Source organism: Pelophylax lessonae (genome assembly GCF_965119305.1).
Source record: "Pelophylax lessonae genome assembly, chromosome: 4".
NCBI classification, from domain to species: Eukaryota; Metazoa; Chordata; class Amphibia; order Anura; family Ranidae; genus Pelophylax; species Pelophylax lessonae.
In genome coordinates, this window is record NC_138771.1 from 11,575,616 (window position 1) to 11,599,100 (window position 23,485).

General features: G+C 43.4%; 1 protein-coding gene across 1 annotated transcript in view; it reads left to right on the plus strand.

Moving 5' to 3' along the window:
- Nucleotides 1–23,485, plus strand: part of BLM (BLM RecQ like helicase) — a gene marked incomplete at its 5' end in the record, with an annotated part of 97,740 nt that overhangs the window by 13,948 nt on the left and 60,307 nt on the right. The window contains 6 exons of the mRNA XM_082253460.1: nucleotides 1,473–1,623; nucleotides 3,194–3,276; nucleotides 3,366–3,495; nucleotides 8,569–9,287; nucleotides 15,888–16,076; nucleotides 20,517–20,635. Of these exons, the coding sequence (XP_082109586.1) occupies nucleotides 1,473–1,623; nucleotides 3,194–3,276; nucleotides 3,366–3,495; nucleotides 8,569–9,287; nucleotides 15,888–16,076; nucleotides 20,517–20,635 (1,391 nt within the window). The remainder of the gene's footprint in view (nucleotides 1–1,472; nucleotides 1,624–3,193; nucleotides 3,277–3,365; nucleotides 3,496–8,568; nucleotides 9,288–15,887; nucleotides 16,077–20,516; nucleotides 20,636–23,485) is intronic.

The window sequence follows — 23,485 nt, forward strand, 5'->3', positions numbered from 1 at the left end:
TCTTTAACCACTTCCCGCCCGTCGTATAGCAAAATGACGGCCCCAAAGTGGTTGCTCTATCCTGACTGGGCGTCATATGACATCCAGCAGAATAGGCCTCTGACACTCTGCATCGCCAATACCAGTTAAGAGCCTATGACATAGGCTCTTTACCATGTGATCAGCTGTGTCCAATCACAGCTGGTCACATAGTAAATAGGAATTGCTGTTGATCGGCTTTCTTCAGTTCCGCCTGACGGGGGGGATCTGTGCTGGTAATCAGAGCATTGATTACCAGTGCAGACCCTTGGGGGGGGGATGCCACTAGAGCCACCAGGGAGTGCCCACCCATGGCCTCCAGGCAATCCCATCAGTGCTCAGAGAGCCTGTCAGTGTCACCCTTATCAGTGCTGCTCATCATTGCCATTTCTCAGTGCTGCCCACCATTATATTATATCACCATTAGTGCCTATGAGTGCCCATCAGTGCCATCTATCAGTGCTGCCCACCAGTGCCCATCATTGCCATCCATCAGTGCTGCTCACCAGTGCCCATCAATGCTCCCTTTTAGTGCCCATCAGTGCCATCTCAGTGCTGCCCACCATTGCCATCTATCAGTGCTGCCCACCAGTGCCCATCAATGCCGCCTATGAGTGCCCATCAGTGCCACCTATGAGTGTCCATCAATACTTAATATCAGTGCCCATCAGTGCCTGTCAGTGCGGTCTCATCAGTGCAGATGCAAACTTTTTTTTTTTCAAACTTTTCGGTGCTTTTTTATTTGTTTAGCAAAAAAGAAAAACCCTTACATTGATCAAATAGCACCAAATGAAAGCTATATTTGTGGAAAAAAAATGACCTAAATTTGGTTTAGGTACAGTGTTGCATGGCCGCGCAGTTGTCATTCAAAATGCAACAGCGCTGAAAGCTGAAAATTGGCCTGGGCAGGAAGGGGGTGATAGTGGCCGGTATTGAAGTGGTTAAAAAGCAACTTTACAATCACTTTAAATCCCGCTGTGTACGTCTGAGGAGCGTGGCTCGGCAGTGCGCAGACACTGTGTTCCCCCAAGAGAAGGATCAGGGGTGCTCCTTGCAATACCACTGCACAGAGCAGATGAGTATAACAGGTGTGTTATTTTTTTTATTTACTTTAGTAACACTTTAACATAGGCCTTTTCAGCTAGTAATTGTGGATAGTGCAGGAACCTGCATTAGAATTTTATTTTTCTCTTGTTTCTGTTTTCTTGATATGACTTTCAGGACTTTCCATGTTCTGATTTTGGGACAGACTTTCTGTATCTGTAAAGCCTGCAGGTACCCCACTCCTCCAAATTCATGCTTTTCTTATACAGTTTATTACACTCTTGTAGTCCAGGAACCTCAAAATAGGTTCTAATATTGGTAACCCCCCCATACTACCTCCATATGTCCACTGGTGAGATTTCCTGTACTGGACTCCGCTCTGTTAATTTTACTATTTGTGTAATTTTTAGATAAAAGCTCAGAAGATACCAGTGTGATGATCTGTGATCATGTGATTGAGCCTGAAGAAATACCTGAGGATGATGAGTGTGATATTGATTTTATCCCCCCATCTCCCACCGATAGTACCCTGTCCTCTCCTCCAGTGATTAAAGGAATCTGGTAAGTAATCTATAAATTAATGATTTTCAGTTAGTCATGTTTTATACACTAATACTGGGGTCGGTAAGTCGTCGCTCGCGATTGACCAGTTCACTGCAAGGAGCCAACAGGTGGATTGTGACTATGGCTCCGCCCCCTAATCCTCTGCTGCTCTCATGTTAACTGCTTGGCGGAGAGTGGGAGTCCTCATAGTGCTGTGGGGGATCTATAAATGTATGAGTTTCAGTTAGTCATGTTTTATACACTAATACTGGGGTCGGTAAGTCGTCGCTCACGATTGACCAGTTGACTGCAAGGAGCCAACAGGTGGATTGTGACTATGGGAGAGTGGGAGTCCTCCATAGTGCTGTGGGGGGAGGGGGGGGGGAGCTGCCTCCGTTATTGGTTGCTAGGCGGCCCTAGCAACCAATAACCAGTTTGTTATGAACTCCGGCAGCTCCCGCCTTCCACCCAGCGCTATGCTGTCTCCTGATCTACGCTCTGCTGTACACACGCTGGCAGGTAGGAAGTGCTGCCTAAACGGGGAGGGCAGGGGGGGGGGGGGATGTGAAGGGGGCAGAGGACACTGCTTTAGGGGAGGTACAGGACACTACTGGGGGAGGAGGGGATGATGCGAAGGGGGCAGAGAACATAGCTTTGGGGGTAAAGGACACTACTGCTGGGGAAGAGGGGCAGAGAGGACACTACGGGGGGGGTGGGGGGTGATTTGAAGGGGGCAAAGGACACTGCTTTAGGGGAGGTACATGACGCTACTGGGGGAGGAGGCATTGATGTGATGGGGGCAGAGAACATAGCATTGGGGGGTACAGGACACTACTGCTGGGGAAGAGTGGCAGAGGACACTACAGTGGGGGGGGGGGGAGGTGATGTGAAGGGGGGCGGCAGAGGCCAAAGCATTTGGGAAGTTCAGGAAACTACTGGGGGAGGGGGGAGGCAGAGGACACTACAGTGGGGGGGGGGTGTGATGTGAAGGGGGGCGGCAGAGGCCAAAGCATTTGGGAAGTTCAGGAAACTACTGGGGGAGGGGGGGGGGGGGCAGAGGACACTACAGTGGGGGGGGGTGTGATGTGAAGGGGGGCGGCAGAGGCCAAAGCATTTGGGAAGTTCAGGAAACTACTGGGGGAGGGGGGGGGCAGAGGACACTACAGTGGGGGGAGGTAATGTGAATGGGGGCAAAGGACACGGCTTATGGGGAGGGGGGGTACATTACTGTGGGAGGATGGGATGATGTGAAGGGGGCAGAGGGGCATAGCATTGGGGGGTACAGGCCATTATTGCTGGGGAAGGGGGGCAGAGGACACTACAGGGGGCAGGGTGATGTGAAGGGGGGCAGGGGATATCCCACCCTCCCCCACTGTAGTGTCCTCAATAACCCCCGGAGTTTTTCTTTTCTCCATGTTGTCCAGGTAGATCTCATCCTCTGAAAGGTTGTGCCTACCCTTGCACTGAACTGATAAGGTTTTTTTTTTTACCTTGCTTTGGCCCACTAAATCCTCCAGTATATGGACAGCATTGTTATTTCTGTACTGTGCTCAGAGCATTCTCATTATTATTATTTTATTTTCTTTAGGTCATTTAGGAAACAGTCGGGTTCTTCTGAGACAGAGAAGGAGACTGCAGACCATCAACCAGATCATCATACCTCTTCACAGGGTAGGATATTGGTTCGTGGTTAATGGTTTTTGTTATCCGAATACATGTGTAGAGATGCTAAAATGTGACTTGTTTTGGGCTCTATACAGCGCAGAGTAACATGTCCCCTCAGCTCTGGTCTGTGATGATGGAGATCTGTGATCTGGTGGACCGGATTCCTGCATCTGAACTGCAGCGGCTGTCCTGTGGGAAGGATCTCGAGAAGAAGAGGGACTTGAGGTAACTGGCAAATGACAGCACACAGTGCAAAACGATTGCATTAACCACTTGACCTCTGGAAAATTTACCCCCCCCCCCTTCATGACCAGGCCATTTTTTGCTATACTTTAACTGACAATTGGGCGGTAATGCAGTGTTGTACCCAAATAAAATGGTTGTCATTTTTTTTTCTCACAAATAGCGCTTTCTTTTGGTGGTATTTGATCACCACTGGGTTTTTTCTGTTTATTTTTTTGCGCTACAAACATAAAAAGATCGACAATTTTGAGAAAAACAAAACAATATTTTTTTACTTTCTGTTGTAAAACATATCCAGTAAAAAATCTGTCATCATAAATTGAGGACAGTATGTATTCTGCTACATGTTTTTGTTTTAAAAAAAAAATAAAAAAAAAATCCCAATAGGCGTATATTGATTGGTTTATGCAAATGTTATAGCGTCTACAAACTATGGGATATATACTGGAATATTTATTTTATACTAGTAATGACGCTGATTAGAAACTTATAGAGGGACACTGACATTGAGGCGGACAATTGGACACTACCTGACACTTTGTGAGAACCAGTGACAATAATAGTGATCAGTGCTAAAATATGCACTGTCACTGTACTAACGACACTGACTGGGAAGGGTTTAAACAACTCAGGAGATCAAAGGGTTAAATGTGTGCCTAACCAGTGTTTGTGTGTACTGTGTGTGATGCTTTTACTAGGGGAAGAAAGAGAGATTTTATTCCCTGCTTTGAAGAGACCCCAAATCCATCCCACCCCCCCAATCACAATGGAGACCAGCCTTGTTTAGATCTGACCTATGTGTTTTGCTGATTATCGGCAGGTGCCGGCAGATATTGAGTGCCCGGCACCCTTAGATTGGCTTCTGCTATGAATAATCAGCAGACACGCCCTTGCCCCCTGCCGACTGAAGTGCAGAATCGTGTATATATATATACGTGATCCTGCGCAGACCTGCCACCCTGTAGCAATAAAACTGCTATAGGGTGGTCAGCAAGTGGTTCAAGTGTTTTTGTTTTTTGATTACTTCCCGTACCTTGCTGGTGGCAGTCTTCGACCGTCTTCATGACCGGCGTGGGATAACATCACTCATGTGCGTGCACAGGACTCAGCCATGCTGGCACACAGGGAGAAAGCAGTAAGTAGGCAGGTAAGTGTTTTTTATTGCAGCAGAGAACATTGCATGTCTTTAAGAAAGATCCTGCCTGCTCGCAGTTTGTGACAGCAAAACCTTACTTCTGCTTTAACCGGGTGCTGACCGCCTGTCACTGTGTGACGTTTCAATAAAGTTTGTTTAAAAATAAAAAAAAAGTGTGTGATGTCAGTTATCCAGCTTGGTGAACCACAAAGCCCAGAGAGCATCCACGCGTGGAAAGCAGATCCAGAAATCAGGTAATTGCGTGACAATGGGGTGTGGGTGTGTGCGCCTTTTCCTGCCCAGCTGTGCTGTGATTTGTCACAGCAAATGCCATCACGAGGTCCCAGCCAGTGATTGACAGCTGGCAGCCGGAGATCGGCTCTGATCTTCCCTGAACACAGCTCTGTGAGTGTAAAATACACAGAGCTGCGTTCAGTGACACGGGATCTCATTGTTTGCCAAGCAGAGAATGAAAACAACTAGATCCCCAGTAAAAGCTGCACACAGTACACACACACAAACACTGGTTAGGCACACATTTAACCCCTTGATCGCCCTAGATGTTAACCCCATCCTGCCCAGTGTCATTAGAACAGTGACGCTATATGTTATTTCCAATGATTACTGTAAAAAATGGCACTGATGATGTCAGTGGCAGTTGGTTCCCATGAAGTGTCAGTATCAGATTGCCCACCGTCCTGCTATAAGCCATTGATTACTGCCATTACTAGTATAAGAAAATAAATATTAAAGTTTTTTTATCCCATAATTTGTAGAGGCTATACCTTTCACAGAAACCAATCAATATACACTTATTGATTCTTTTTTTACCAATTTTGGCCATAATTTATGAAAAAATATATATATTTTTTTACTTTTAATTACAAAAAAAAATGCACTGATGTTCAAATGCCTCCAAAAGAGAGCTCCATTTTATTTGGGTACAGCGTTGCATGACCGCGCAATTGTCAGTTAAAGTAACGCAGTGCCGCATTGTAAAAAATGGCCTGGTCATTAAGGGGGTAACTGAAGTGGTTAACTCTCCAGCAATCAGCACAATTCTGAGATAATTTTGTGCATCTGGACCTTTTAAAAACAAAAACAAAGAAGCCCCTTAGAGCCCATTCACACTAGGGCGACTTATGAGGCGACTTTTGTTGCCCCAGGACGACTCAGGTCGCTTGACATAACAAAAGCAATGTTAATCAATCAGTGCCGTCTTAATTGGCACTACTGAAGTCGCTCCGACTTCAGAAAAGGGTCCGGTACTACTTTGAGGCGACCTGTGATCCAACCTCTCCCATATACTTCAATGGGAGTCGCCTCCTTCTCTTAATTGAAGCGACTTGTCATCCGACTTTCCATAAAAATGGTCCTGAACAAGAAAAAGAGCATTTTTTTATATTTTTTATTAAAACATGAATACGGCTTCTCTGCACCCGGCGTTTTTTCTTGCAGGCATTTACCGGGCAATTTTTGAGGCAGGCATGACTTTTTTTGGATTTAGTGTCTGGGGGGTCTAAAAAGTGTACCTGTGAAGTTTCAGCTCTGTAGCATGTCCAGAACCCACACTGAACCCACACTGCTGTATTAATAATTATAAGAAAAATGCTAATTTTTGTTGGGGTTCTGGACATGCTACAGAGCTGAAACTTCACAGGTACACTTTTTAGACCCCCCAGACACTAAATCCAAAAAAAGTCATGCCTGCCTCCAAAGACGCCCAAAAAATGCCTGATAAATGCCAGCAAAAAAAAGGAAAGGGAAATTAGGTCACAACACATCATATTGTGATTGGCCAAATACAAAGTCGTCGCGCTAGAAGTCGCCCCTTATGAGGCGACTTTAGTGGTCGCGGCAGTGTGAACCGGCTCTTATAGTTTATAGCTTTGTTTCATCGGTGCAAATTTTACATTTTGTTACATAGTACAGCGCCTTGAAAAAGTATTCATACACCTTGAAACTTTTGACATTTTGTCATGTTACAACCAAAAACATAAATGTATTTTATGTGATAGACCAACACAAAGTGGCACATAATTGTGAAGTGGTTTTTAAAATGGTTTACAAATATCTGACGTGTATTTATATTCAGTCCCCTTCAATGCCGGTTCACACTATAGACATCGTCAGACATCGCATGTGATTTGCACCGCACTGCTATGCAAATCACATGCGATGTGAATACAGATTGCATGGCTGAATTTGCATCCCATTCAGACCAAAGTCATGCAGGACTTTTTTTTTTGGGTCCGCACCAGAATCTGACTGCATGGGTGTTCACACCTATGCGATCTGATTCCTGTCTGAATTGACAGTTAGCATTGAGATATACAAACTGGCCTGGGGGTGTTATTAACTTTGTATTGACACTCCCAGGAGTTCGTATATTGCAGTGTGAACTGCCTGCGAGTCGGGTGCAATGTGGGAACCCGCAGTGGATTTGCAGGGTTCCCGCATCGCATGTGAACCGGCACTCACTTTGATACTCCTAACTAAAATCTAGTGGAACCAATTGCCTTCAGAAGTCACCTAATTAGTAAATAGAGTCCACCTGTGTGTAATATAATCTCAGTATAAATACAGCTGTTCTGTGAAGTCCTTTGTGTGACGCCCCTTTTTAAAGAACCTTTGTGAACAAACCGCATCATGAAGGCCAAGGGACACAGCAGACAGGTCAGGGATAAAGTTGTGGAGAAGTATAAAGCAGAGTTAGGTTGTAAAAGAAAAAATATCCCAAGCTTTGAACATCTCACTGAGTGCTGTTCAATCCATCATCCGAAAATGGGAAAGAGTATGGCACAGCTGCAACTCTACCAAGACATGGCCGTCCACCTAAACTGACCGGCCGGGCAAGGAGAGCATTCATCAGAGAAGCAGCCAAGAGGCCCATGGGAACTCTGGAGGAGCTTCATAGATCCACAGCTCAGGTGGGAGAATCTGTCCACAGGACAACTATTAGTCGTGCGCTCCACAAATCTGCCCTTTATGGAAGAGTGAGAAGAAGAAAGCCATTGGTGGAAGAAAGCCATAAGTTTGCAGTTTGTGAGAAGCCATGTGGAGGACACCGCAAACACGTGGAAGAAGGAGCTCTGCTCAGATGAGACCAAAATTGTACTTTTTGGCCTGAAAGCAAAACTTTGTGTGTTGGAAAACGAACACCGCACATCACCCTGATCACACCATCCCCACTGTGAAACATGGTGGTGGCAGCATCATGTTGTGGGCATGCTTTTCTTCAGCAGGGACAGGGAAGCTGGTCAGAGTTGATGGGAAGATGGATGGAGCCAAATACAGGACAATCTTAGAAGAAAACCTGTTAGAGTCTACAAAAGACTTGAGACTGGGGCGGAGGTTCACCTTCCAGCAGGACAACGACCCGAAACATCCAGCCAGAGCTACAATGGAATGGTTTACATCAAAGCATATTCATGTGTTAGAATGGCCCAGTCACAGTCCAGACCTAAATCACATTGAGAATCTGTGGCAAGACTTGAAAATTGCTGTTCAGACGCTCTCCATCCAATCTGACAGAGCTTGAGATATTTTGCAAAGAAGAATGGGCAGAAATGTCCTCTCTAGATGTGCAAAGCTGGTAGAGACATCCCCAAAAAGACTTGCAGCTGTAATTGCAGGGAAAGGCGGTTCTACAAAGTATTGACTCCGGGGGGTGAATACAAATGCAGCCACACTTTTCACAGATTTATTTGTATCATTTATCATTTTCCTTCCACTTCACAATTATGTGCCACTTTGTGTCGGTCTATCACATAAAATCCCAATAAAATACATTTACATTTTTGGTTGTAACATGGCAAAATGTGGAAAATTTCAAGGGGTATGAATACTTTTTCAAGGCACTGTAAGGCTAAAGGATGATGCGTGTCCATCAAGTTTACCTTTGTCTCTCTTTTTGGCAGGAAACGTCTTTTATCGAATTCCTCGGGACACAAGATTTCTGCTACCGAAGGGTCCGCGCTGTCACCTTGTCCTAGAATGTTTTCTTCTAAAACTGATGATTCCATACAAAGCTCTGCGGTTACACCTGCCGGAGACTCCGCCTCTCATAGATGGTCAGGGAATGTGTTTAAGTTCAAGTCATTTGGTACTTCCGACAAGAAGATCCAAGACAGTTCTCTGGATGGAAGCACCAAGTTTGGGAGCCAGGCAGAGCAGAAAGCATGGTTTTCTTGTCCGTCAGTTGATACGACAACAAGGAGGGACTCGTCCAATCTTCAGGATTCTGTCTTCTATGATAGTAAATTTAACACACCCCATAATCAGAAACCGGTCATCTCCAGCACATGTGCTCGCCCATCTGCCCCTCCCCCAGAGATCATGGAAAATGAAGACCTAGACTTTGATATAGACAATTTTGATATTGAAGATTTTGATGATGACGTGCAGTGCATTGACGCCCCAGTGGCGCCATCTGCTGGTAAAGCCGTGCCATCGGCATATCCTGCAATACGAGAAGCATCACCAGTTACTAAGAGTAACTTCGTCCCAGTGGCGCCATCTGCTGGTAAAACCGTGCCATCGGCGTATCCTGCAATACGAGAAGCATCACCAGTTACTAAGAGTAACTTCAGTACTGTGAAAGCTCCTGCTAACACTAGTCAGAGCTTTGGGACATCAGGTAGGTGTTTTACATTGTTTAATATTATTTATCACTTGCTTACCGGGCCAATTCTGACACTTCTCACATACAGTGAAAGTAAGTACACCCCTCACATTTTTGTAAATATTTTATTCTTTCTTTTCATGTGACAACACTGAGTCCCCGTTCACACTAAGGCGACCTGGTCGCCTCACAGGTCGCCGTAGGTCACCTTCCATAGGGAATCTGTGGACCTGTTCTAATAGGAGCGACACAAGTCGCTCCGACTTAGAAAAAGGGTCCGGAGCTTCTTTGGGGCGACCCGGAGGCGACCGCCATAGACTTCAATGTTATGAAGTCGGATCGCCCCTGTATGAACGGGGCCTGAAGATATGACACTTTGCTACAATGTAAAGTAGTGAGTGTACAGCTTGTATAACAGTGTAAATTTGCTGTCCCCTCAAAATAACTCAACACACAGCCATTAATGTCTAAACCGCTGGCAACAAAAGTGAGTACACCCCTAAGTGACAATGTCCAAATTGGATCCAAAGTGTCAATATTTTGTGTGGCCACCATTATTTCCCTGCACTGCCTTAACCCTCTTGGGCATGGAGTTCACCAGAGCTTCACAGGTTGTCACTGGAGTCCTCTTCCCCTCCTCCATGATGACATCACAGAGCTGGTGGATGTTAGAGACCTTGCGCTCCTCCACCTTCCGTTTGAGGATGCCACACAGATGCTCAATAGGGTTTAGGTCTGGAGACATGCTTGGCCAGTCCATCACCTTTACCTTCAGTGGTCGTCTTGGAGGTGTGTTTGGCTCTCTTGTAATAACAACCGACGCAGCTAAGCAGCCGATCGGCTATTATTGCAAGCAGCGGTAGGGGACATTCCCCCCCGTGCCGCCGCTCACCCAGGCTCTCCTGTTCCACCGGCTGGCCGGAGACCCGAACAAAGCCAGAATCGGCCTTGATTGGGTCTCGGATGTAGTAACCTGAAAGCAACGTCATGACATCACTTCCGGAGCAAACGCCGCCAGTTTTCAAAAATTGTAAGTATTCAAAAATGTTTATCTTGGAGTTTTGAATACTTTCAAGTGCAGATGAAGGGTTTGGGGTCTTATCCAGTGGTCCTCAACCCTGGCCTACAAGGCCCACTAACAGGCCAGGTTTGCAAGATAACTGAAATACGTCCCAGGTGATATCATTTGCTGCTCGGTGATTGCAGTACTCTAGTCTGCATCTCCCCAAGGTAATACTTAAAATCTGGCCTGTTAGTGGGCCCTGAGGACCGGAGTTGAGGACCACTGTTATAGACCCCAGATCCCTCCATGAAGAGTACATGTCACTGCCCATTGTTGTCACAAGGATGTTTACATTCCTTCTGACCGCAATAAAAGTGATTAAAATATTAATTTTGATGGGACAGTGTAAAAAAAATATAAACAATAAAAAAAAAAAACTCCCCACTGTCCCAGCGTGCTTGCAACGCAGAAGGGAACGCATACGTGTGTCACGCCCACATATGTAAACAGTGTTTAACCCACACGTGAAGTATCGCTGCGAATGTTAGTGAGAGCAATAATTCTATCCCTAGACCTCTTCTGTAACTCTAAACCGATAACCTGTAAAAATTTCATAAAACGTCGCCTATAGAGATAATTAAGTACAGAAGTTTGGCGCTATTCCATGAGCGTGCGCAATTTTAAAGCGTGACATGTTGGGTATCTATTTACTCAGTGTAACATCATCTTTCACATAGAAAACAATTGGGCTAACTTTTGTGTTTTTTTTTTTTTTTTTAAATTAACAAAATAGTTTTTTTCCAAAAAAAAAAAAAAAAAAAAACGTGTTTGAAAATTGCTGTGCAAATACTGCGTGACATAAAGTTGCAATGACCACAATTTAACCACTTTACCACCGGAGGATTTTGCTGTCTTACGTCTGGGCCACTTTTTGCGATTCGGCGCTGTGCAACTTTAACTGACAATTGCACGGTCATGTGACGCTGTACCCATACGAAATTTATGTCCTTTTTTTTCCCACAAACAGAGCTTTCTTTTGGTGGTATTTGATCACCTGTGCAATTTTTACTTTTTGCGCTATAAACAAAAAAAGAGCGTAAATTTTGAAAAAATTATATTTTTAACATTTTTTTTATATGAAATTCCCCCCCAAAAAAATGTAAAAATCTAAATTTTTTAAAAATTTTTGGCCAATTTGTTTTCTGCTACCTATGTTTGGTAAAAAAAATCACAATAAGCGTATTTTGATTGGTTTGCGCAAAAGTTATTGCGTTTACTAACTAAGGTAAAGATTTCTGTCATTTTTGGTGTTTTTTTTTTTTTTAACGCGTAATGGCGGCGATCTGCGATTTTTTTTTTTTTTTTTTTTGCGGGATTGCGGCGAACAGATCGGACCCTTGACTGACATTTTTGACACTTTTGGGGGTACCAGTGACATTACTACAGTAATCAGTGCTATAAATATGCACTGTTACTGTAAAAATGACACTGGCAGGGAAGGGGTTCATTTTATTGGAGAGGGAGGGGTTAATGTATGCCTGGTGCTTACTGACGTGTGTGGGGGGAGGTGACTGAGTGACACAGGGACAGATCGCATGTTCAGTTATGCTGAACACTGCAATCTGTCACTCCCTGTCACTTAGGAGATCCGCCCGCTCTGTTTACACAAGCGGGCGGATCTCCAAACTGGATTCTCCGACGATCGGGGAAGAGCAGCGCCGATCGCCGCCGCTCCTCCCCTGGCCCGACTCCCGCTGTGACTGAAAACAGCGGGAGCGTGCCTCCGGCGGTGCGCTAGCGCCGCCTACAGGGGGAGGAGTCCAGCGACGTAGGTCTACGTCGCTGGACGGTATCGAGCCACTTTGCCGCAGTACGGTCAATGTGACCGGTCGGCAAGTGGTTAATTCCCTAGGGTCTCTGCTAGAAAAAACATATACAGTAAAACCTTGGATTGCGAGCATAATTCGTTCCGGAAACATGCTTGTAATCCAAAGCACTCTTATATCAAAGCGAATTTCCCCATAAGAAATAATGGAAACTCAGATGATTCGTTCCACAACCATTTATTCATAAATCCTTCAGTTTATAGTCCATATAAAAAGATTATAGCATTGTGATAGGTTGTGTAACCATAAAATGTCCATCCACAAATAGCCACTTCCACAAGGGGATTAGAAGCAAAATCCAGTAGGAGCTACAGAGTATCAGAGAAAAGAGAGGCGCCTCTAAGTGTAGCAATATGGTTCCATTTAATGAATGTTCAACATTTTAGCAACTCACATGGTTGATGAATAAAACAGGCACATCTAAGTATGCAGGCATCCGGGGTAAAGCTGTCCACATAGACTATCTTCTGCACCGCCGGCTGCCAGTCTGTAATCCTGACCGGGAAGACCACCCTGCAGTAAAGCGATCTGAAAGCGAGGGGCAGCATGGAAGGGATGACATAGATGGTGGTGCAGAGGACGGTCTATGTGGACAGCTTTAGCCTGGATGCCTGAATCCTTAGATGTGCCTGTTCCAATCATCAACCATGTGAGTTGCTAAATGTTGAACCTTCATTAAATGTAACCATATTGCTACACTTGGAGGCGCCTCTCTTCTCTTTGATACTCAGCTGTGACTTGAGGCTACTTGTATATCAAGACATCGCTTGTATATCAAGTCAAAATTTATTTGAAAATTTTGCTTGTCTTGCAAAGCGCTCTTAAACCAAGTTACTCTCAAACCAAGGTTTTACTGTATAATGTTTTGGGGGTTCTGAGTAATTTTCTAGCAAGAAAGATGATTTTTACATGTAGGAGAGGAGTACCAGAAAAGGCCCGGTATGGAAGCGGTTAAATGTGCCAGAACAATGGGACAACAAACCGAAAAAAACTAAACTCCATAAAAGACAGTTTTTTTGTTTTTTTTTTTAATTCCATAGTGCCATTGATTTAAAGTGGAGTTCCACCCATTTTTAATAGGTTGGAATACATAGATCTTTGTAATCCCCTTTAAAATGGCTTTTACCAATGGAAACTTTTTTTTTTTTTTTGCTAGTAAATACCTTAATTTTGGCTTTATTCCTCCTCTCCTCACTTCCTGGTCCGATCGGCGATGACGTCATTAGGCGATCCGCAGTGTCTGCTGGGATGTATTCTACTTGCAGTAGCTGTATCTGTACTGAGCCGTGCCTGCCCCGCCTCCGCCCCGCCTCCTCTCATTGAATTGCATTGTATGAATGTATTAAGGCCGTTCTCTGCCCAGCCTCCGCCCCGCCTCCTCTCATTGAATTGCATTGTATGAATGTATTAAGGCTGTTCTCTGCCCAGCCTCCGCCCCGCCTCCTCTCAATACAACTCAATGAGAGGAGGCGAGGCGGAGGCTGGGCAGAGAACAGCCTTAATACATTCATACAATGCAATTCAATGAGAGGAGGCGGGGCGGAGGCGGGGCAGGCACGGCTCAGTACAGATACAGCTACTGCAAGTAGAATACATCACTGCGGATCGCTGAATGACGTCATCGCCGATCGGACCAGGAAGTGAGGAGAGGAGGAATAAAGCCAAAATTAAGGTATTTACTAGCAAAAAAAAAAAAAAAAAAAGTTTCCATTGGTAAAAGCCATTTTAAAGGGGATTACAAAGATCTCAAGTTCCAAAAATGGGTGGAACTCCACTTTAAAAGCAAAAATCAGCAAGGAATATACTGGTTAGGTTGAGCATTATACATATAAGCATATCAAACCAATTTGTTTTGCAAAGGATCGCTTCTTCAGGGTTCACACTTGATGATGATCAGCTGAAATCTATGAAAGGCACACAAAACCAGAAAAAAAACATGAAATGCGTAAACAATCCAATTTATCCAAAAGGGAAAAGATTATTTACCACGTAAAAATGATGCAATAAAATATAATTTAAGTTATTTTTATGATATCCATGCTCGTGTTCCAGTTCCTTATCAGCACGATATCTTATTTCATGCTCTTCAACTGTTGGATATGTACTTTCTATTTTCTCTCGATGTCATTCAATGTATTCCTCTGTGGAATTTGTTACATGCCTTTTCTATTTTCTTCAATAAACGAATTTATAAAAAAAAAATATAATGCCGGAAGAGTGAAAAAATGGGGGAAGAAAGGAAAAGGAGAATGCAAGGGAGGAAGGACCTCGAAGGGGGGGGGGGCATCAATAGAAAAGAGGGGACCGTGAATGGACACCAAATAGTCATCCAAGGACAACCAAACTTACCTAAACTGAGAGTTTCTATGTTTGCTTGTCCATTTATGGCCCTCCTTTTCTTTTTCGTTTTTATTTTGTTGATGTCCCCCCACCCCCGAGGTCCTTCCTCCCAAGCATTCTCCTTTTTTTCCTTTTTCTTCCTTCACCTTCCCTGGTCCTTTGCTTTTCTCCCCCCCCCCCTTTCCTGCACTATGCTGTATTGCAGGGGTCTCCAAACTATGGCCCTCCAGTTGCTCAGGAACTACAATTCCCATCATGCCTAGATCGAGGAAAGAAGAATTCTGATTGGCTGCAATGGAATACTGAATTGCACATTGGGGGTTGATTTACTAAAGGCATGTATAGCAGGCGTTCTTCAAACTACGGCCCTCTAGTTGCTCAGGAACTACAATTCCCTTCATGCCTAGTCATGTATGTGAATGTCAGTTTTCCAATGCCACATGGGACGTGTAGTTCCGCAGCAGCTGGAATACCGTAGTTTGGAGATCCCTGCTGTATCGCATCATTTCCCTTTTGGATGTATTGGATTGTTTATGTATTTCATGTTTTTGTTTTCTGGTTTTGAACGTCTTTCATAGATTTCAGCTGATCTTCATCAATCGTGAACCCTGAAGAAGCAATCCTTTGCAAAACGCTTCAGTGTGATATGCTTATATGTATAGTGTCTCTTTCTGAACAAAAAATGTTAGCTGCTGGACCTAACCAGTATATCTTGCGGATTTTGTTTTTAAAGAGGAAGTAAACCCTCCTCTGTAATTTGTACCTATAGGTGATCCTATGATAAGGCTTACCTATAGGTACTGTAAATATCTCCTAAACTTGTACCGTTTAGGACATATTTAGCTTGCATGCAGCCAGTGACGTCACTGGCGCATGCGCTCTGAAGGAACGGCCGCTCGTGCCGCTCCTTCAGAGCCCAGTGCCGTGAAAGTCATTACTAGTAAAAAATAAAATAAAAAATATATTTAGTTTGTAGACGCTATAACTTTTTTGCAAACCAATCCTTATATGCGGATTGGGTTTTTTTTTTAACAAAAAATGTAGCAGAATGTGGCAAATTGGCCTAAATTGATGAAGACATTTTTTTTTTTTTCAAAATTTTTAGTCTTTTTTTTTTTTTTTTTGTTTATAGTGCAAAAAATAAAAGCAGCAAAAGTGATCAATTACCACCAAAATAAAGCTCTATTTGTGTGGGGAATAAAGGATATACATTTTATTTGGGTACAGCATTGGGACCACGCAATTGGCCGTTAAATAACGCAGTGCCAGATCGCAAAAATGGCCTGGTCTTTAAGTGGGGTAAATATTTTCCGGAGGTCAAGTGGTTAAGAACTGTGTAATGTTTAACCTTGAATTTATCCCCTGGGGGTTTTGTTTCTATTTTAGATTCATTTTTAAAGCCTCCGATAGACAACCCGGCTCATGAAAGATTTCGGGGATACAACTTTCCGCACTCTAAAGAGATGATGAAAATTTTCCACAAAAAATTTGGGCTGCATCGCTTTCGTACCAACCAGCTGGAAGCCATCAATGCAACCCTGTGTGGGGAGGACTGCTTCATTCTCATGCCAACAGGTAAACCTTTTCCTGACTATACATTGTGAGAGACTTGAAGCTTGAGGCTCGGTTCACGATTATGTGGTGAACACTGCGCATCCTGTGCTTTTCCTGCACTGCATTGAAATTGGATGACTTTCATGCTAACCGCAGGGGGTGTCAATGCTAACGACACCCCAACACCGTTCACAAAACTCAGTGCGATTGACAGTATCCGAACACCCATGCGATTCGATTTCATTATGGAGGTAAAAAAGGGTCCCGCACCTTTATTGTGCGGATACGGTGTGATTTGAGCCATACAAATGTATGGGCTCAAATCGCACCACGCGATTTGAATTGGAATGCGGTGCCATTCCTGTCACATGCAGCATCCAGCACCGCTTACAAGGGCATTTCAAAAATTAGGATATCATTAAAAAGTTCATTTATTTCAGTAATTTAATTCAAAAAGTGAAACTCCTATATTTTATATAGATGTGTTACACACAGAGTGATAGATTTCATGCATTTCTTTTTAATTTTGATGATTATGGCTTATAGCGAGTGACACCCCAAAATTCAGTATCTCAGAAAACTAGAATATTACATAAGACCAATAATAAAAAAAAAAAGATTTTTAATACAGAAATGCTGTCTTAGTGAAAAGTCTGTCCATGTACAGTATAGGATGCACTCAATACTTGGTCGGGGCTCCTTTCGCATGAATTACTGCATCAATGCGGCGTGGCATGGAGGCGATCAGCCTGTGGCACTGCTGAGGTGTTATGGAAGCCCGGGTTGCTTTGATAGCGGCCTTCAGCTCCTCTGCATTGTTGGGTCTGGTGTCTCTCGTCTTCCTCCTGACAATACCCCACAGATTCTCTATGGGGTTTAGGTCAGGTGAGTTTGCTGGCCAATCAAGCGCAGTGATCCCATGATCATGTGACCAGGTATTGGTAGATTTGGCAGTGTGGGGCGGTGCCAAGTCCTGCTGGAAAATGAAATCAGCATCTCCATAAAGATGGTCAGCAGAGGGAAGCATGAAGTGCTCTAGAAATTCCTGCTAGAGGGCTGCACTGACTTTGGACTTGATAAAACACAGTGGGCCAACACCAGCAGATGACACGGCTCCCCAAATCATCACTGACTGTGGAAACTTCACACTGGACCTCATGAAACTTGGATTCTGTGACTCTCCACTCCTCCTCCAGACTCTGGGACCTTCATTTTCAAATGTTCTTTCTTTCTTCTTCCTCCTTTTTTTCTTTCTTCTTCTTCCTCCTTTTTTTCTTTCTTCTTCTTCCTCCTTTTTTTCTTTCTTCTTCTTCCTCCTTTTTTTCTTTCTTCTTCTTCTTCTTCCTCCTTTTTTTCTTCTTCCTCCTTTTTTTCTTTCTTCCTTCTTCCTTCTTTCTTCTTCCTTCTTCTTCTTCTTCTTCTTCATCTTCTTCCTTCTTCCTTCTTCTTCTTCTTCTTCATCTTCATCTTCTTCATCTTCTTTCTTCTTTCTTCTTTCTTTTTTCTTTTTTCTTCTTTCTTTTTTCTTTTTTCTTCTTTCTTCTTTCTTCTTCTTTCTTCTTTCTTCTTCTTTCTTTCTTCTTTCTTTCTTCTTTCTTTCTTCTTTCTTTCTTCTTTCTTTCTTCTTTCTTTCTTTCTTCTTTCTTCTTCTTTCTTTCTTCTTTCTTCTTCTTTCTTTCTTCTTTCTTTCTTCTTTCTTCTTCTTTCTTTCTTCTTTCTTTCTTCTTTCTTTCTTCTTCCTTTTTTTTTTTTTTTTTATTTTTTTTGCAATGAATTCCCACGAAATTGCAAGAGAAAAATAAATACATACATTCACAACAGAAAATACAATAAGCGAGGCACTACATGACTCAACAGATGAGCGTAAGTATGACGAGGATCCGTGAACACCCAGTAGATGGCCATACAGTGTATCTCGTCTACACTCCAGGTCAAACCGATCTTCCCTGCTTTTTTCTTTTTTTTTTTTTAATCTTGAAGGTATGCAGCAAAACATAGGAGTATTACATGACAGTCTATGCCTAATGATATCCGTTGGTAGTATTGTGTATAACAGGGATCCTCAAACTATGGCCCTCCAGCTGTTGTGGAACTACACATCCCATGAGGCATTGCAAAGCATTGACATTCACAGACATGACTAGGCATGATGGGAATTGTAGTTCCTGAACAACTGAAGGGCCATAGTTTGAAGACCCCTGGTATATAACATGAACAAACGGAGTTAAAAGAAATCAATAAAATAATAGACAAGGTTCCAGCACAGTAATATAAAGTGCTGAAATACTTTGGACTGTAGCCTCCGCAGCAAACATATCCTGCATTGTGGTGGAAGACCTATAGAAGAACATGCCTGACCTGAACATACCAAGAAGATGACCCAAACTAGCAAGCACAGAACCAATATGAGGTGGGGAGCGAAACATAGGCCTCATATAGTAAAGGGCACTTTGCCCTACCCCCACAATAGAAGTACCTAGTGGTCGGAGATGACCGGATAATATTTTCTGGATTGTAGAGGAAAAACTTAGAAACCCTAGGTGTCTAGGAAAGGAGTTTAAGAAGAAAAGAGGAGGGAGGATGGGGAGCTTCGGTGGAGTCAACGGTACAAGAAGTTATGTTTTTTCCCTACTTTTTAGGTTTATGCACATGTAGAAGGGGAAGTTTCGAACCCCAAGTCAGAGAAAAAGGAGGAGGGGGTAAAGTAGAGCTCCACCCAAAATGGGGAAGTTACGCTTTAAGGACTCGTTCCCCCGCACTGGTGTGGGGGGGAGCAGGTACCTGATTTTTGACAGATACCGGCTTCCCGCTTCTTTTCCGAGTGCAGCGGCACTCTGAAACGGCAGTTCTCCTCCCTCCCTCCCACCTGCAGTCTTCTGGGACACTGACCGGTCCCAGAAGACTGCATTCACCATGCACAGGGGACACCTGGCTGTGAAGCTGCAAGCTGTCACAGATGAGTGCCCATAGTGAAGATGCCGGTGCTGGGAACCGAAGACAGCAAGTGAGACCGACTTGGGTGAGCACACCGCTGGATCGTGGGACAGGTGAGTGTCTGTTTTTGTAGCTGCTGACTTTTAGTTTTTCCAGAGGTGACTGAAACTCTGCTTTAAAGCAGAGTTCCAGCCTGGGGGAAAAAAAATAGGCAGCAGTTACAAATACTGTAGCTGATGACTTTTAATATAAGGACACTGACCTGTTCAGGGAGCCCACGATGTTGGCACCCGAAGCTGACCTGTCTATCGGCTCTGGGTGTGGGCGCCGGTCTCCTTACTAAGAGAAGTCGCGCTGCACTTTCCGAATGGTCCTGCTGTCTTTTGGGACCTGTGTGTGTCTCAGAAGGCAATGGGGGGGAAGGAGGAGGGGCTGCAAATTACGTAGGTTGCTGCGGCACCCTAATTGGAAATTGGAAGTGGGAGTGGGTACCTGTTTTTCAGTTATCCCCTCTTCTGCCGAAAGGTGCCAAATGTGGCACCTGAGGGGGGGGGGGGGGGAGGTTGAAAGCAGTAAAGCAGAGCTTCCACTTTTAGGTGAAACTCTGCGTTAAGGGAAAAGAAAAAAGGGGGTGGTAAAATTAAACAGGCCCTCCCAACCCCTTGGACCACCTTTTACAACGAGGTGTTGACTGGAGCCAAGGGGTCCCGTTTTATTGCCTTTGGGAGGTAAGAGGTGTTTCTGCACCAACTTCTATGGGCTGCCTGCACACCGCTCTGAGGTGGATGCACACGCAGAAAATGGGAGCCTGGCTGCATTGTATGCTACAAAAAAAAAGAAAAAAATAGGTAATCGCTGATAACTGTATCATCATATAGTGTATATGTATATATATATATATATTTTTTTTTTTTAACCGGAGGTTTGTATTTGTCATGGGTAACAGACAGACTGCTCATATATTTAGAATTCTTTTTTGCATGTAGATATGTGGGCATTCTCTCTCCCTCTCTCTCCTATCTGTATATAAGGCAATGTGTACAGGAACACTGCCCATAAAGATAAACAACTACGGTAATATATATGTTTGTGGTAATGGTATAGAGACTAAAGGCCCAAAAATCGGGACGAAAAATGCCGATTTCAATAATCTGATCATTAGTGCAGAGCTTTAGAGAGCCGATCACAACAGTTCATCCGATATTATCCGGTGGGATCAGCACGAAAATTTTTCTCGTATGTTACCAGATCATACAATTTTTTGTTTTTAATCAGATTTGTCATCTCAAAATACAATACAAATAAACTACAACACGATGCATCAATTCCGATTTTTTTTTTTTTTACATTTTTTTTTGATTGCTTGTTTTGTTCTGACATACAAGAATTTTCATAACTTTATCAACCTCTCCATTTTCAATATGCAACTAACATGTAAAAAAACAGACGACCTGTCGTCCGATTTTCGAATTATGTTTAATATATATATATATGACCATAATAGCAGAATGTGTCTCGCTGTTTCAGGTGGTGGAAAGAGTTTGTGTTACCAGCTTCCAGGCTGTGTGTCTCCTGGAGTTACCATTGTCCTCTCCCCTCTTCGTTCCTTGATAGTGGACCAAGTACAGAAGCTGACCTCTCTGGATGTAAGACTATTTCTATATTTCATCTTCCATTTAAAGCGGTATTACCTTATCAATTCTTAGATGTGGTGGTGGCGGCGTTCGTTTTTTTTTTTTTTTTTTTTTTAGGCTTTCTTTACTTTGTCACCTGGTGATCCGGCCAGTAAGTGTTATTTTTCAACCGAACAAGCTGTCTTGCAGATATAGCAGTTAGAGGGCTGAGACAAGCCATTTGCCACTGACGGGTGCTTACAATGATAAACTTTTATTAATTTATGTAAAATCTTTATCCCAAAAGGAACACAACTGTTAGGTTTTGCTGTATATAGGCATTTCACAGCATTTTTATGCTGGCCAATATTTTTTGCACTTTTGATTATTATTTTGCACCACTGAATATCAGCTGCACTTTCACCTGCACAGGATATTGATTTTATATATCACCCATATTGTGCAACTGGTCTGTTGCCCACAGTCATTTATTTTTATTTTTCCATCACTTGTATGATCTATATTTGGCACTGATCACTTTATTGATTTACGTATTAGCACTTCAGCACTTTATATATCGTCCACATTGTTATACTAGGATTGTCGTTTTTATTGCCTTATATTATCATTGTCTCAACATCATGTTTTATATTGATCCTTTTTATCCTTGCGTTTACATTGGTCACATTTTTTTACTCACATATCTTATCTGTGGTCCACCACTCTTAGAAATTAAGCGCCGATTCCCTCTTCCTGTTAGAACTCTCTCAGTACGTTGTGAGACTACTGAATTAGAGGCTGATTTCTGGTGTTCTACCATATTTACCATTTTTTTTGACCCCACATTGTTCTGTACCTCACTGGTAGCGCATAGGTTCCCTTTTTCACAACTGTTAGGGTCCTTTCACACGGGCAGTGTGATCAGGTCCACCTGTCAGTTTTTCAGACGGACCCTCCATTCACCCCTAAGGAGCGGCGGATGTCAGCGGTGACATGCCCGCTGACACCTGCCGCTACCTGATCCGATCCTCCAGACGGATGGAAAATGGGGTCACCATCTGTCTGGAGGATCGGGTAAAAATGGGCAGGTGGTCTGTTTTCACCCGATTTTCCCATTGGCAAAGTGAGCAGAGACAGACCTGTCATCCGCCTCAGCGGGGATCAGAAGAGCAATCCCTCGCTGAGCAAAGCGGAGTCCGCCGAGTGGTTTGCTTGTGTAAAAAGACCTTTGCTGTTCGTGTTAAAAAAAGAAAAAGTATGAGCTGGATGGAGTTTGGCTTCAATTAGTGTATTTAATCGCTTCAGCTCTGGAAAGGTTTTACCCAGTGCTTTAAGTGGGCCAGTATGCACTGGTACTCAGTACCGCCACTTCCAAATATGGCTCTTGAGCATACCGCCACCTCTCCGTGCGCCTTAGCATACCAGTACCATCATTTTGGACATCTGCGCCCTCAATTGCCCCCCCCCCAAGAACATTTCCCACTCCAGAGCCAAACCAGTCATCACCAGTGAGTCCCCCTGCTCCGGAGTCCCAGCCCAGGCCAGGGGGGGGGGGTGCTCTGTGGGGACCCTGATATGGGGTGGGGGGGCGAAAAAATTTATAGGCTATAATAGAGTACCGGCACCTCTTTTGGGCCACTTAAAGCACTGGTTTTACCCCCTTCATGACCAGGCCATTTTTTGTTTTGCATAAATAGAGCTTTCTTTTGGTGGTATTTGATCACCTGTGCGATTTTTTTTTTTTTTTTTTTTTTTTTCTCTCATTATATAAACGAAAAAAGACTGAACATTTTGAAAAAAATAATGTTCTACTTTTTGATACAAAACATATCCAATAAAATCTATTAGAGGGGGGCTGCTGCACACAGAAGGGTTTTTTTTTATCCAAATGCAAAGAATGCACCTCCTGCCTTTTAAGGTCAAAAACGTTTTTCTATCGTTCATTGACAGACGCAGTCTCTGATCTTCACATCAGTAGGCGTAGGGGGCAGCATAACCCTACTGATATGAAGATCAGAGACTGTGTCCATCAAGGAACTTCAGAGAAAAGGATTTTATGGTAAGACAAAAATCCAATTTTCTCTATCGTCCATTGACAGACGCAGTCTCTGATCTTCATATCAGTAGGGTTATGCTGCCCCCTACGCCTACTAATGTGAAGATCAGAAACTGTGTCCGTCGAACTTCAGAGAAAAGGATTTTACGGTAAGACAAAATCCGATTTTTTTTTTTTTTTTTTAGGTTTAGTAACACTTTTAAGTGTGTACCTAACAAGTGTTAATTTGTTTAATGTGTGCTAATTTTTACTAATAACCGTTGTTCTCCCTGCTTTGCAGAGAGATTGATCCCTCTGTGCAGAGCTCTGTGTTGATTGTCAACACAGGGCTCTGGTCTGTGATTGGACACAGCCGATCAGCAGGTCCCAGCCATAAATCATTGGCCGGGTCCTGCTGTCTGGTCACAGCGGGAGTCGGCGGCAGGTAGATAAAATGAGAACGTCTTTTACATTGTACAAAAAATTGGGCTAACTTTACTGTTTTCATTTTTTTTTTTTTAAATTCAGTAAAGTGTATTTTTTCCCTGAAAACTGCGTTTGAAAGACTTTGGCGCAAATATGGTGTGACAAAAGAGTTGCCATTTTATTCTCTAGGGTCATTATATATAATGTTTGAGGGTTCTAAGTAATTTTCTAGCAAAAATACAGATTTTAACATGTAAGCAACAAACGTCAGAAAAAGGTTTGGTCTTTAAGGCCCCATTCACACTTGTGCGACTTAAAGTTGCACGATTTTACCGCGATTTTGATGTGACTTTGTTGCTGCGATCTTTGAGTGGACTTATAATTTCCTCTAAAAGCATCAAAATCATGCCAAAAGTAGTGCA